Genomic DNA, 17,055 nt, shown 5'->3' with positions numbered 1-17,055 from the left:
CCAATAAATTAAAAAAAAATCCAATTAAAAAATGGACAGAGCTGAACGGACATTTTCCCAAAGAAGACATGCAAATGGCCAATAAATACATGCAAAGGTTGCTCAATAGCACTAATCATTAGGGAAATGCAAATCAAAGCCACAATGACATATCACCTCACACCTGTTCAGTGGCTATCATCAAAAAGACAAGAAATAAGTATTGGCAAGGACATAGAACCCTTGTGCACTGTTGGTGGAAATATAAATTTGTGCACCAAATATGGAAAACAGTATGGAGTTTCCTCAACAAATTAAAAATGGAACTACCATATGATCCAGCAATTCCAAGTCTGGGTATTTATTTGAAGGAAATGACAACACTAACTCAAAATGCCTGCACCCTCATGTTCACTGCAGCATTATTTACAATAGCCAAACTAAGTGGTCCATTTGATGGATGAATAGATAAAGAAAATGTGATACACACACGTGTGTGTGCACACATACACAAATGAAATACCATTCAGCCATAAAAAAGAAGGAAATCTTGCCATTTGCAACAATAGGGATGAAACTTGAGGGCATTATGCTAAGTGAAATAAGTCAGACAGAGAAGGACAAATAATGTATGATCTCACTTGCATGTGGAATCGAAAAAAACCCGATACTCATGATACAGAGAACAGATTGGTAGTTGCCAGTGGCAGTTTTGTGTGTGTGTGTGTGTATGTGTGTGTGTGAGCAAAATGAATAAAGGTGGTAAAAAGAAGAAAAAAAGGACATTGTTTTAAGCAAATTACAATAGAAAGAATTCAGAATTTTGTTATAAGTAGTTAATCACACAGTTTTCACATATACCTGTAGCCATTATAGTGTCTTCACTCCCTTGGGTGAAAATCACGACTCGCGGCCTCTTTGAGTTCACCTTTGGCAGAGCTTGTGTCCTTTTGGCTATCTCTTTAATGTCATCAGTCTATTAATAGAAAGAAAGAAAGAAAAAAAAAAACAAAACTCAAAACTATATAATAAAGCAATTATTAGATTAAAGATTTAGCTTCTTATGTTCAAAATAAGAGTTATTATTTAAAAATTTTAACCACATACAAAAGTAAATAGAATAGTACAATAACCTTCAAGGAGTCCACCATCAAACTGTGGCCATTTTAAATTTATGATGTATCTTATTTCATCTACACCCTCATCCACCCACCTTTCATATTATTTTGAAGCAATTCCCAGATACTATATAATGTCATCTGTAAATGTTTTAGTATGTATCCCTGAAAGACAACTTAAACACAACCACATAACTATTATCATATTTTTAAAAATAAGCAATAATTTCTTAATATCAGCAAACATCCAGTTAGTTCTCAAATTTCCAATAAAAGATTTGTAAAAAGAAAAATACTGAATTATTTTAGCGGTTTACAGAGCATAATTATGCTGACTCCAGAAATAATGCAGTTGTTATCATGCCAAATTTTTCAAAGAACTAAAATGAAAGAGATACTAACCGTTTCCTACAGACTTTTTTAAAAGATAAAGTTAAAAAAAAGTACAAATTAATTCTAGAAACCCTGATGTTGTTATTCATATCACACAAGCCATGAAGTTTTATATCATAAATGTTCTTGACTTGAAGTCTAACTTCTAAGCTATTGGTAGGATTTTTAGAATCATGTTTTCAATGATTTTGGATAACTTGAAAATTCATGTCTGAAGTCAGTGGGCCTCTAAAACTGCCCACAGTTTGTGTTTGTTGGTTAGTACTTCTACTACTGTGCAAAGTCTCAAAAAGTTATGGAGAGGGAAACACATCCCAGAGGGGAAATGGATCTGTGTGGCATCAGGAAGTTAATTGGGATGACAATCGTTAGTAAATACTCATGTTGCTTGTTTCCTAAATACTTAATAAATTACAGAGGATGTATGAAGCTGAGCTTCTACTACACCTAACACGATCATTCCAGAGGACTGTTGCCTCTGAAAAGAATAGCCACTTGTAGTAGGCCATTGCTGCTGACCTTTCAAACATGCTGACTATTGCACTTTGGGTTGTTCATTTTAGAACAGAACTAAGCCCGCACTCGCATACAATGCCCTCAGTTTTGGAGAAATACTCTTAGAAATGACTAGTTAAAACAAAAAAAAAGAAATTGTCACCCCACTAAATTTAATTAAAAAAAAAAAAAAGAGAAAAAACAGAAATGACTAGTCACAGATGAAAGGACCGAAAAATTGCCATATAATGACGTCTTCATTCTCTCAAATAAATGTATACATTTAATTAAAATGCCTCACATATATTCTCCCAACCTCCTTACCACACATATATTTTTACTACTGTAGGATTTTTGCTTATGATTGTGTACAGTTCATATTTAATAAAGATAAGAGGCAAACTCCAGGAATAGATTCACTTTATCATCTTGGGAGCAACATCTTATGCATGTACTGGATGCTTTTTAAATAGAGGTCTTTCTTCAAGGTTGTATAAGGAATAAATTAAGAATGAGATTCCACTATTATCTTCTACCAACTCTGTGGGAAGATATATTTTTTTATGGAGCTTTGGTCACCTAATCAAGGAAAACTTTCTTATGTCTCAAATTAAATCTTATAAAACTGGTAATTCAAGATTGAAACAAACTTCCCAAATATACAACATAAATCTTTGCAGATGGTTACACTTTATTCTATTTGTATCCACATCCACAATTCACACAAAACCTTTCTTTCCCTCCGGGATAACTGGCAGTGAACACCAAATCCAAATTTCTCATGTGCCTTCGGGAGGCATGGCTTTGCCTTCAGTAGTTGATCCCCATCTAGTATAAAAACTTTTCTTAAAACCTCACTTTTGTCTTCCCGAAGCTACACACATATTTCTAGTTTGGCAGTCACCCCCGCCCCATGTCAGATTTCTTCCCCCTTATACCTGGGCTGACATATCTTAACAGAATGATGAAGTTACAAGGGATTTAGAGTATGACACACTTGGATTTATGTACCTTGAGCAGGTAAATAAAACTCTCTGAGGCTCCATTTCCTCATCTATGATACTAAGAAAAGATTTATGGTAAAAGATGTTGGGAGAGAAGTATGCTAAAATTAGTGGGCAAAAACTTGGAGATAATCAGGGTATCTGCATAGTCCCAAAGTACAAGTATCTCCTCCTAAGATACTCATTCATTACAAAAGGAATAATAAGAAAGTTAACAGGTGTCACTTGACCTCCGTGATCAAATTTAGTGATGTTAAAATTTAGTGGGAGAAATAGGATATTTGCATAGTCCTACAATATCGCCCCTAAGATATTTATTAACTACACTGGGAAATTAGTAACTTGACAGAGGATAAACTGCAAACACCGCCTTAACCCAGTGATCAAGGTGAACATCAGCAACAACAAGACATTGGGACATCTTGTATGTCCCTGATACGATGCACTGAGAAGGGCACATCACTTCTGTGGTATTTCTGGCAAAAATGCATACACTCAACTTAATTATGAGAAAATATCAGGCAAACCCAAATTGAGGGACATTCTACAAAATGACTGACAAGTACTCTTCAAAAGTATCAAGATCATGAACAAGGAAAGTGAGAAACTTGCAGATAGGAAGAGAGTAAAGAGACATGACAAACAAATGCAATGGATTCGATTCTGGAAGAGAAAAAGGAAATTAGAAGAAAAACTGGTGAAATCAGAATAAAGACCGAAGTTCAGTTATTGGTACTGTACCATCGTGAATTTCCTGGGTTTGATCACTATACCTTGGTTATGTAAGAGGTTAAGATTAGGGGAAGTTAAGAGAAAGGTATCTGGGAACTCGACTATTTTTGCGAATTTTCTAAGTCTAAAATGTTTAAAAATAAAAAGTTAATAGTAATTGTTGTGGGGATGAAGGAGGATAATGTAACTGAAAGAGGTTAATGCAATGTTTAGTACATCCTAAGTACTTAATAAATATTAATATCTTTCTTCTAATGACAATCATTTTAATGACTGTCCCAAATTATCACATCCTGAGGTTGCCCGCGAATCTCCAGAAAGGGCCTCAAGAGTTTTCAGTACTGAGAATTCAATTGTGGTCTCCAATTAGGGAGGAGTAAAAGGAAAGGGGGAGAAGTAGAAGAAAGCTCATACAGTGTAGCTATAAGCCGTGTCTACGCTCTACAGTACTCATTAAATCTCAGCTACTCTAGGCAGGAGATACTATAACCACGTCTTCATGTTACAGATGAAGAAACTGAGTCATGGAGAGGTTAAGTAACTTCCCAAGGTCATAAACATACTAGTTGGTGAAGCCAGGTCCAGCACCCACTCCAGGGCTTATCCTCCTCACCACTATCCCAGGCGACCCACAGCTTATACGACTTCCATGAACTTGAGCAGTGTGCTTTCTGTCGTTATCATAAAACTATAGCATGTTCATCCTAAATCATTTTTCTGCCACATTCACAAGTCATTGCTGATCCTGTATTTAAGTTTGCTATTTTTTTTCTTAATTATTCTGGCTTGTGTTTTACCCTAGTGAATTTCAGTTTTTTTTCAATTTCAAGATACTTCTCATTTTCCAAGGTCATTTGGAAATCTAATCTCCTCTGCCAACACATTAGAATGTGAAAGAGAAAGACATGTAGTTTATATAGTAAAGAGGAGTGGACTTAGAGAGCTGAGCTCTGGTTCCGGCTCCATTATGTATTAGCTGTGTGACCTTGCACAAGTCACGTAGCCTACTTTTTTTTATCTGTTGAACTGACATGGCAATACTTGCCCTACCTACCCTCAAAGGTTTGTGTGAATATTAAATGTTGAAAAACTATGAAGCATTTCATAAATGTCAAATCATGCTTTTATTGTCACTGGTGATCACACATCTTAAATTCAGCATTGTCTTCCATATGAAAGGATATTCTCTCTTCCATTTTTAACAAGTTGGTGATGCAAATGTGAAACAATGCTATCCAGCCCATCTACCCCTACAGAATACCAGCTGTGGTGCCCCACTGAACCATGCTATACTGTTTTGTTTTCCAAAACGAAACTCCCATCATAATTATGATGTGCATGTGATGTGTCACTCCAGTCTTATCGCATACTCCCTTCCTGCTCAGTCACTCTGTTCCAGTCACACTGGCTTTCTGTCAGTTCTGGGAGTACATTGTACATCATGCGCCTCCATGTTTGGAGGCCTTTGTACTCTTGTTCCCTTTGCTTGAAATTTGTTTCCCTGATAGCTTGTTTTGCTTTTTTTCTGTCATGGCTAGTTACTTCCTCATAGAGTTATTACATGACCATCGTATCCAAAATAGGAACCCCTCCCACGTTCTCTTTCCTAGTACACTCTCTGGTCATTTCAATTAGGTCTTCAGGGTCTATCAAAGCGTGAGGTCATAACTAATACACAGTAAATACACTTTTGAATGAATAAATGATTAAATGAAGAGAATTAGAAGACTATCTCGCCTGTGTCCCTTAATCTAACTGTTTTAAAACTGTCCTCTAAGCAGCACGGTGCTCTCTTAGCCAGTAGGACCTCACTTAGTATCTTAGTGACAGAAAGTCGGGCTGATAGTCACTGCATTCTTTACGTTTGTGAGGAACACAGGAACCTCAGAAAAATCTGGCAGAATTCTTTGGGAATCGACAGGTCCTGAATATGCTCTGTGGACTTTCTATCTAGGGCTGATCAACCTCTCCTTGATGGTGCAGACGTTTCTATCTGCACTGTCCATGATGGTAGTTCCTACCTTCAGCAGCTATAGTGCACTTGTGAGACTGAGGAACTGAATTTCAAATTGTACTTAATTTTAATTTAAATAGCCACATGTGGCCAGTGGATGCCATATTGGATAGCATAATTCAATACTTCTGTCTCTTAGTGTTATAAGATGATAGAGTCATTATTGGTCAGAGGAAGACAAGTTTGCGATCCTCTGGGTGGAAAATGGCAAAGGAGTTTGTTCTATAGTCAGAAGTATTATATCTTAGACATATAAAACAAGGAAATTAAAATGTGTTGCTCGGAGTGAAAAGGAATAAATGATCCAGTAGAGATCAAATGATGAATTGTCTTCATCACTTGGCATATACTCTATTGCACAGAGAATGAGAATACAAAAAATATTTATATTTAGGTTTTGGAAGTATTTTCTTCACTTTAATTTAAACCAATTTTTAATATAGCTTTTAAAAGGCTTCATAATGAAACATGCTTTTTAAGTACCTTATTTTTATTTAGTTACCAAAAATACAAACCTTTAATCAGTTCAGTTCAAGATAAGGTCGATTTAAAAACACATTGCAGTCTGAACTGATTTTCCAGAATAATAAAAGGCCTCATGAAACTTTTTTATCCCAAGAATTGTCATTTTAAATTCTTAACCGGTCTGTCATTTAAATCAGGCACTATGCAATTTTCTATCACCTATATATATATATAAAAATCCTCTCTTCTGCTTTGTGCTCTGCCCAGCTTCAGTTTTTATCTCATTTTCCAGTGCCCTCCTAAGCTGCCTCTTCTTACTGAAAATTGCCCAATTCATTTTAAAGATTAAAGGTTTTTTTAAAAGAAAGATTATCTAAAATTTGCAGAGAAGCTAACGAGGATATCATAAACAATGCCACAGAGGGTACTTCCTGATGAATAAACACTGGTTATTTTTAGAGGCATCTGGATTGGTCTATTAGCAGACAGATCACTAGTGGCAATACTCAGTGGCTTTGGGAAATGATTGGGATTTAAAACAGAAAATGAGGGTAGGACAGCGGAGCTGGTGGGAAGAAAAAAATGCTCACCTTTCCTTTCTTTTAAATCTTTTCAATTTCTTCCTTTCATTCATGCCCCAAATTTAGAGATAAAATTTAAGTTGGGAGTGACAAAATGTAGATTTTGTCTAGTTCATCACACTAGACTTGAGAACACTGACACCCTTCCATAGGCCTTGAATGGTTAAGATAAAGGGATTTATTTTTGTTTGATTCTTTTTTTTTTTTAAAGGAGGGCACACAGCTCACAGTGTGGCCCATGAGGGGATCGAACCGGCAACCTTGGTGTTAGTGGCACCACGCTCTAACCAACTGAGCTAATCGGCCACCCCTTTGTTTGATTCTTTAGAATACTAAGTTTCAAACTTATGTTTTCATACAACTGTCTAATGAACTAAAACAAACAAAAGAACAGTGGCATTTAAAAATCACTGATTTTCTGTAGATATCAGTCCATGCTTGGATTATATTTTATTAACAATATTTACTTGAGGCTATTCTACTCATGGCTCTTATATATTCTGCCAGGTTTATAATACTTAGGGACCCCAGGAAGGGCAACATCAAGACACTGTGCGCTTTATGCAATCTAACAGATCACTGTCAACATCACCAACAGAAGAGTTTTGCTATGTCAGGAGGTAATAAGGTATACTATTATAACCATCACCACTTAGTTTATATGCTATCATCAATTATGGCAGATTTATGGTAAAAATAAATTCTAGAATCAATAAGGAAAAATTAATGGAAAGGTTAATATGGTGCTGGTTAGTAGAAAATAGAAAAAGTAGTTTGTTACTAAGGCTGAATTTAAACCAGGCACACTCAAAGCATGTAGCTCAATGGGAAATAAAAGTATGAATTAGTCAGTCTTAATAAACTATTTAAAAAAATTATTATCTAGTACTACAGAATCATGATCACTTGTTATGTAATATGTTATATTTCTAAGCATTTACAAAATTGGTTACTTTCTAGAGCCAAATTACATTTTTTTATGTTAGCACAGAAAATAGGATACAAATTTATGTTCTATAAGCTTTTATCTGTGGAGAATTTTTGATGTAACAACAGAGAATATCAATACTAAAATTTAATGTCAGCGAAACTTTAAAACATGACTGAAAAAATGTACTTATATTTTCATGATCAAAACACTGTCTTTTAAATTGAATATCACCTTGATTATATTTAGTCCTGTACCTCAACTGCCAGTTTCGGAAATTACAAAGCAAAACTTAAATTAGATAAATAAGCACTTGGAAATCTTTATTTCTTCTACATGTGACTCAACCCTATATTCATGAGAATACATACAGTAAAAAAGAAGAAAATTCCTAAGAAATTATCATAGTTTCCAAAAAGTAAGTATTACGAGGCAAGGTTTCCTACCCTGATATGTTTTTGTCATAGGATCTTGAGAATAGAATACCACATGTTCACTGTCTTTCTCCAAGAAGAAGAAGCTCCGTGGTTGTCAAGTCCCATGACAGAGATAACATGCACGTGTATTACTTTGTTGTTCGATAATGAATCTGCCTTTAGTATATTTAATTAGTTGCATCACAATTCATACACCTTTCTCTAAAGAGTTCAAAGAGAGCTTGCTAATACATCCAATCAATGCTCATAGCTTCTCTAGATGGTAGACAATACTGAGTAGGGAAATAAAAAGTTTCTATATTCAGCCTAGTGAGATTACATTTTTAAAAATTACTATGTACAACACACCAAGCTGAGGTATATATAGAACACAGCATTCTACATACTTCTGGCTCAATAAATATGATAATCATAAAAATCATAAACTCAGCTAATTCTGTCAATTAATCTGGGTTCAGTGTTTTCTAACAATCAATTGGAAGACGATATTCTATAGATAAAACCAGGGTCTTATGCGTTATCTCAATTTTGCCAACAAAAACCACATGGAGTTTTGATTTTTCACAGAATGACACTTTTATCAGAAAAACAGAATCAGGACCTGGAAATTAAAGCCAATTATCGATATTTAGTTTCAGAAAATTTATGTTTTAATACTGTCTCCCTTCACTGAAAAAAAAAAAGATTCAAATAGGAAGTTTATATGAGCAGGATTTAAATTAATCAGTTCCTAACAATTGTTAAGTACAACCTTTTGGAAATTAATTTGCATAATGATAATCTACATGTGGTAAGGTTGAAATTATTTAAACGACATTGTATTTCACTATTTAGTCTTGCTCCACCACTGCTTTAGCAGTGAATCCTTATGAAATGTAATGCAGCTAATGAGGTAGCTTTTTAACTGAACAAACTGACAGGCCCCATATCTGCAGAGGCAGCTTGAAACCGTGCCCAACCTCTTGGCTTCCCAAGAGGCTTTTCAAAATTCAATAAATAACATCTGTAGGCGATGTTGGGTGCAGACCTAGCAGAGTGCGTCATAACACTGTGCTAGCAGAACAAAGAAACCATGACGACTGCCAAGTTTCCATGGCAACTGCTGCGAGGCTCTGAGAGTATAATAGCACATCAATCACTGTCCAAAAGAACTTCATTATCAGCTAGAAAAAACCTTTAGGATCTGTTTAGTGTGCAATTGTGGGTTAACTCACCTCAAAGCCTTGCTCTCTAGCAAAAGTGGCAGCTTCCTGAAATAAAAAAAAAGAACAGTTAATTATAAAGTGCTAGGTAATGAAGAAATAATCCATTTTGAAACTCATTCCAACAGTCTTCTTTTTACACAATTATCTCAATATACCCACATAGTTCAATTTTTATGCTTACACCAGAAAGGATTTTTTTCCCCTTGGCATAAAAAAAAAAAAAAAAAAAAAAGGGCAGCATAATGTCAACACACTTCACAAGTTGGAATAAAGAAGATGTAGTGCATGTTTTTACTGTAGCTGTCACAGTGAGTTCAGGTGTTTTGACCCCAACAAAGAAAGACAATCATTTGAAAACTAGGGAACATGCTGGTGTTATGTTTTTAATTAAAACAATCTTTCAGAAAGCTCTTCTATAGAGAAGAATGTCTGCTAGTAAATGTATAGATTCAGAAAAATCACCATTTTGTAATCTCTAATGAAATTTATTCAGGCAAGGATCATCAATGGATGTTAAATTCATCAGGTGAAAAGATGATGGGGAACTGGGTATTCCACAGAATCAAAATATCACAGATTACATGCTGGTCACAGGGAGCCAAGTATAACTTTATAATGGAAGGATCAAGCTGTCATCACCTTCACCCAGCAATCGATCCTGTCATTGATTATCATTAATAGTGGGATCACCAAATATTCTGTGCCTTCTTTTATGATGCAGTCTAAAGGACACAGCATCTCCTATAAAGTTTTCTGACCCAAAATTTAAAAAATGAATTAATCAAAACTTGAATTCAAGAACTTGCAGTCTACAGGAAACACAGAGGATAGGAGGACAAGTTCAACAACACACTGAGAAAACAAATGGACAAACCCAAAAGGTAGGATAGTCTACAAGATAGGTAGCTTGGTCTCTTCGATAAGTCAATGTTATGATAAAGTGGGGAGGGGAAAAATGACCAAAGGCAATGTACACACCTTAACTGGATCCTGTTTTGAACAAACCAGCTATAAAAAAAACAACATTTTGGAGACAACTGGAGAAATTTGAATATGAAATGGGAATTAGATAATATTAAAAATTATAGATTTGTTAAAAAAGTCCTCAATTTTTAGGGTTAATCATGAAATATTTAGGGATAAAATGGCATGATATATGTAATATACTTTAGAATTCTTTTTTAAAAAGTGATTAAGCAAAAATGGCAAAATGTTAACTATTAAATGTAGATGTATTCAGTATTTCTACTTTGTCTGTTTGAAAATTATTATAACAAACAGTCCAAACAAACCCCTATTTGTCTTTGATATAAGATGACAGGGTAATAAAAGTTGAACATAAAAAAATATAGTTAATCATTTTAATATACAATGTTTTTCTACGTATTAAATATCTTAACGGTACAATATGATGACCATTATTATATACCCTAATGCCCTTATAACAGGCTATCAAATGACAAAAACACATCCGTGCAACCAAATCCTTTCCCTTTCTTTACTCTTTGCTTTGTGCACATATTTTAATTTCAGGACTGATACAGAAAATGGAGGCAATATTACTTTTCAACTCCACTTCTCTCTTGCAAATGAAAAAAACTGCAGACAACTGTCAAGAGCCTCTACATCTTAACTTACATTCCTCCAAAATTATCTTTGCCAAGAGATATTAATAGAAGGATGGGATATGAGCCCGAGTAGTGAGCAGATCCAACTCAACTAAAACGACTGCTGCACCAAACCATGTAAGGCAGAAAGTACAGTCAATGTCTCCAGCACAAATTTGGGTCCGATCTATGTGAAAGAAAACACTGGGAAAGAAAGTATGTATGTACTTATGGTCAAATATACTAATAACATATAGATTTCAACAACCATTTTGAGGGTTTAAAAAGGTTGAAATAGATGATTACAGCTGAACACTGAAGTTACCAGAAAGTGATAAGCTGAAAGTACAATTCCTCAGGCTGTTCACTAGAGAAGCACAGATGCAAGCAAGGTTAGCCTCTTTGACAATTTACTTACAATAGAATTTGGTACACCACATAGTCAATAATATTTGCTGACCTAGATGTCAAGGAAAAGGATACGGTTTAAAAGCTATCAGTGTAGTATTTTCCCAAGCTGTCCAATCCAAGAATTAACCAAGCCAATTCTTTTATGAAAAAGATGACTGAAAAGCTCTGCTAGAACTACTTATTTATATAGAACTTCCAGAGGCATGAAAGAACCCCAGAGGCCTATAAGACCAAGTTCATATGAAGAATCTGTATGATTAAAACTGCACGAAGACACAAAAACTCAAAATTCACATACAGTAGTTATATTGCTTTTTTTGATGTCCAGTTTTGCTCATACAAATTTAAGAGGCAATTAACTGTGATCTGGTGTGGTATAGTAGAAGTGACTAATTACAAGACATGCATACAAATGTCAGGTCACTATTCTTAAGGAAACCAGGCCCTAGGATACTTCTCCATCTGCAAACTATTCCAAGTGCCAACATATTTCTGACCGAGGAAGGACATGCTGAAGAAAAGGCAACTCCATTTTCTAGCTTAGCGCCCCCTCCCACAGTTTGCAGAGCTGTGCCCTATCAATGAAAAGCTAAGCACTTGTTCCACGGCTTAAAGAGATCTTATCTCCCAACTTCCTCCCACCTTCCTTTGATCTTGGACTGGTGCCCCCAGTCACTCCATTAGAGAAGGCAGATGGCTCACATCACCGCAGACTTTCCCACCGCTCACCTCTGATCTGAAGGTGTCTGTAGATACATTGACGGAAAAACATTTATTTTTCCCTCTCAGCAAAACAAATAAAACAACACAAGGGGAACAGGTTGACCCAGTAAGAATTTTAAGCAGAATTTTAGTCCTCAGATTCAATGCGTGGAGGGACAGAAAGGAAAGGCATTAAGTCAGAAAGGAGGGAAGAAAACAGGGGCATAGGTGGTAGGCGGAAGAGTAAGGCACATTCCAAATATCAGGGGTAATTTCAAGTGAACTAACTGATCACACTAAATTGAAATGGACTTTTTAGTGTGCCTTTGCAGCAAAAGTGAGAAAAGAAAACAAGCAAGTCCCCATCTGTGCTGCCCCAGGGCGCCACGTACTGAGTTTCACAAATCTAATGAAGCAGTCAGGTTAAAATCCAGCCTCAGAGTGGATGTGACATGTGGAGAACAGCTAGGTTAGAATAGAGAAGCAGGGCGGTTCCTAATGCAGGTGATTATCCATGTGATAATCATTATATTTACAGGCTTTCCATTTTAGATCTGACATCAAAAATCACAAAGAAGGAGGGATTAAGGAAATAAACAACCGACACAGAGGCTTTCCTGCTCCCTTGAGAGTGTAGCACTTTCATTCATGCATGACAAGCAACAAAAGCAAAATCAAACAGGCCAGGAAAGAGTATTTCTGAGAAGGCTGGATTTCACATTAACACTTCTTTCCATTTTGATAACTTTCACTATTATCCAGCTTCTCAGGCAGGTCACCTTCTCAGAATCAGTTCCCATTGTTGCCTATGCTGTAATACAGGATCATTTTTGGTTTACAATGAATGATACTCACATAATATGTCTTTTACAACAACAAAGTCATTTTTTCCTTCCTGGAATTGAGTGTTGTGAATAAAATGACTTATAATTAAAGTCTTAGACTCTCATCTACACCACGCTATTTCAGATTTGCAGTAGGCTTACTGCTTTGCCAACCAGGCTAAAAGGGTGCTAGTGAAACAAGATAGTATAGTTTTTTGAGTGGAGGTTTTAAAAAAAAAAAGAAGCTAAAATTTATGGTTAATGAACTATGGAATACTTACATTAAGAAGTATTTAAAGCAAGCCACTCTTAAAAAGCACGTCCTCAGATATACAGGAAGGAAAGGAGAAACTCAAGTGCTTGTTTGTATATATGTATGGAAGACAACTATTTCCTTTATAATAGTTTCCCCCTTATCCACAGTTTAGCTCTCTGTGACAGTTACGTGTGATCAGTGGTGGTCCAAAAATATTACATGGAAAATTTCAGAATTAAACAATTCATAAGTGTTAAATTGAGCACTGTTCTGAGAGCAGTGTGATAAAATCTTGCTCCGTCCCACCCAAATGTGAATCGTTCCTTTGTCCAGCTTATTGACAGTGTATACACTACCTGCTCATTAATTACCTGGTTGTCATTTTGGGTATCAGATCAACTGCCACAGTATCACACCACTTGCATTTAAGTAACCCTTATTTCACTTAATAATGCCACAATCACATAACTGTTATTACAGTAATATTATAATTGTTCTATTTTATAATTAGTTATTGTTGTTAATCACTTACTGAGCCTAATTTACAAATCAAATTTGTCAGAGGTATGTATGTATAGGAAAAAACATACCATGTTTCCCTGAAAATAAGACCTAACAGGAAAATAAGCCCTAGCATGATTTTTCAGGATGACATCCCCTGAACATAAGCCCTAATACACCTTTTAGAGCAAAAATTAATATAAGACCGGTCTTATTTTCGGGGAAACACGGCAGTATATATTACGTAGTATATACGCCTGATCTTATCCATGGTTTCAGGCATCAACTGGGGGTCTTGGAACATATCTCCCACAGATAAGGGGAAAAGACTGCATTCAACTGAGGAGGAAACTGTTTTCTCTGCATTTCGTCTGATAACACCCCAGTTTTAATTTATAAAGTAGAATTATCTGTAATCAATATTGAACTAAAACTGCAACATCCATATTCTTATTTCAATTCTAATTATTTGTTATTAGTTATATAGAAATACAAATGATCTGTATATTGCTTTGCATCCTGGATTGCAACATTTACTTATTAGTTGTAGGAGCTATTATTTTGCTTCTGTCAAGAAAGGTAGTTTTCTATGTTCCTGCTAACCATATCATGTTATTTTGAGAAGTTAGCAAATGCCTTTAAAAAAAGAAAAAATCACCTATCTTATTTCCAGAGTAATCCGAAGGGTATAAGAACCGCCACTACCATAGCTCATAACTCTTGCCCTCCCACTTCTGTATGTTATACCACTCTACTCTTTAATCTCAGACATGAGGGTTTCTGAGCATAGGCTAAATCTTCATGGACTAAAACAAAAAGGGAGAAGGTCCAACTTAGGACCAAAGAAAGGTAACTTTTGACTACCACAGAAAGCAATCCATTCATCCAAAACAAAGTACTTTTTCTCCAATGCAAAGAGGAAACAGAAAATTCTTTGGGAACCCCCATGGTCCTCACTCAAGTCATACAAGTCCAGAGCTCTGGGAAAAGCCAAGGGAGAATGGAGCCACCAAAACAATTCTGTTTTACTCTGTTTGTTCATCTCTGTACCCAATAGCTTTTAACCCCCTAAGTATAGTTAATTTCAGATAACAGATACTGTTGTTTTACAGGTATATCACTGCTACAGCTATTGCAGCCCTTATAACGGCATTAGACTTTGACTCAATAATATTTGAAACAATACTGTAAATCGTAAATGGCGTGGTACAGATGAGAGTCTAAGACAGAATGTTATTTGTCTGTCTGTCTATAAATCTATGTATAAAAATCTCTATAAAATAAAACTCATGTATTTGTATGCATTGAGATGCATAATGCTCTCTTTGAAAGGCTTTAAATGCAAGATAGTACCGTTCGGGAGGCAGTTACAGGCAAATGGGAAGACTACAGGGCTTAGAATCAGAAGACCTAACTAAAGGTCACAATTTTACAGCTACTCTGTTATGTAATCTTGAGCAAGTCACTCAATATAACAGTTTATGTCAATGAAATTGAGGCTGACAATACCTATTTCACTGGATTGTTGCTAGGAATAAATGAAATATTGGATGTGAAACTATAAAATCATTTTGCCTATTGAATTCAAGTTCTAGGTAAGATCTCGGGATAGTTTAAGCAAATGAGTTCCAGAGCACCCAGAGTATATTCAATGATTTGTCCTATACATGCATCATATGTATAGCAGGCAGCCTCCAGATTGGCTCCCAATGATCCCTGACTGCTAGTATTCAAATCCTTAGACAATTCCCTCCCCCTGAGTGTGGACTAGACCTAGTGACTTGCTTCTAACAAATATATGACAAAAGTGATTAGAATGTTTTATTCAACCGTCCTCTTGCTCACATGCTCTCTTTCAGTTCTCACTCTAGGGGAAATAAACTGCCATGTTGTGAGTACTCCTCCAGCCCTCTGAAGAGGCCCATAACTAACAACCATAACAATCTGACACTTGCCAATAGTCATGTGAGTGAGTTTGGAAGTGGATCCTCTCTCAGCAGGGATATGACTACAGCCTGGCTGACATCTTGATTACAGCCTTGTGATAGACTGAGTCAGAGGCACCAAGCTAAGCTGTGCCTGGATTCCCTATTCACATTTTATACGTGAGGAACCAAAGTCTTAGAGAGGTTAAGTAACATGGCCAAATTCAGATATTTTCTCATTCATATTATGTTAATCCTTAAAAAACATTCTCACAAAATCAAAGCAAGCATGGTCAACAGATCAATCACAGGGTGAGCAAGATATTGAAAGATAATTTAGATGCATACTATCTAAGTGTTTTGTATAATTGATTATGGGTAATCATTTCTTCAACATAGATATGTTGTCTGGGATATATTATCTTTTGCACAAAACTCACTTTTTTTGGCTTCAAGTTTAGTTTTAGTTTACTATGTCTTTTGTTATTCTGAAGCAATGGTTACCTGAGATCAGAAAGTAAGATATTTAAGTAGTGCTAGAATCTCTGGGTGAGAAAAATATTATTGAGTCAATGTCTAATACCATTATAAGGCCTGCAACAGCTGTAGCAGTGATATACCTCTAAGTCATGCTGATATTTAATGATAAAGAATTACCTGCTGTTTATTTCTTTTCACACAGTTTACCATAAAAGATGTAGCTTAAGCCTCTAAATATTTCTTCATGCTGTCTTTCAGACTAAGAATTAGCTTTTCTTTATGCTCTCTACAAAACCATTTATATGATTTCTTATGAGACTGCATTAGTGTTATACTATTTTTAATATCATACTATTTCTGATGAGGAAAAGTTTTTAATTTGTAAATAATGTAAATGAAGACCAGAGAAAATCATTAACTCAAATATGAGCCTGGGAACCCCTTTTAAAGCAAGTTTCATTCACGAAAATATCTGTACTGGCTTTTCCAAGGAATATAACATACAACTTTTTGGAGATTTTCAATCTGTGCTGTGACATTTATTACCATATGCTTCCTGTCTGCAGAATACTGAATAGAAATATTATTTAACATTTATTGAGTGCCAAAAAATCTGTGGGGCAATGTATAAGCTATAAAGACACTCATGGCCCCTATCCAATAGGTTTATAATAAAAATTAGATAGACAGTACATAAATTATACCTCAATAAACACGACTGAAAAAAACATTAGGCAGCCAAAACACAAGCCAAAAAAATTAGGTTTAGTTTAGAATGTATTTAATCCTTTCACATAGTGATTTATTAGCTGACATGTCTATTCTAGGAAGGAGAGTTGTTCATTCCCACCTTTAAGCATATTTAATAGTGGTAACTAAAGGAAAACAAAGTTAGGAAAAGTAGTTCATTAAAATTTGACTGATTAGTTATTTGGGCTAACTTCTAGAACCCAAGTTTTTCTGTTACTGAAAAAAGATGATAGTATAAGAAAATTCTC

At 35.4% G+C, this 17,055-nt stretch overlaps 1 protein-coding gene across 2 annotated transcripts in view; it reads right to left on the bottom strand.

Moving 5' to 3' along the window:
- ADK (adenosine kinase) overlaps positions 1-17,055 on the bottom strand; it is a 450,882-nt gene that overhangs the window by 75,093 nt on the left and 358,734 nt on the right. For both annotated transcript variants that reach the window (XM_019745975.2, XM_019745976.2), the window contains exons 8-9: positions 9,361-9,396; positions 841-955 (exon numbers count right to left, since the gene is read on the bottom strand). In XM_019745975.2, coding sequence (XP_019601534.1) covers positions 841-955; positions 9,361-9,396 — 151 coding nt within the window. The remainder of the gene's footprint in view (positions 1-840; positions 956-9,360; positions 9,397-17,055) is intronic.

This window comes from Rhinolophus sinicus, linkage group LG07, assembly GCF_036562045.2.
Source record: "Rhinolophus sinicus isolate RSC01 linkage group LG07, ASM3656204v1, whole genome shotgun sequence".
Classification (NCBI taxonomy): Eukaryota; Metazoa; Chordata; class Mammalia; order Chiroptera; family Rhinolophidae; genus Rhinolophus; species Rhinolophus sinicus.
This window is presented reverse-complemented; position numbering and strand designations above follow the sequence as displayed.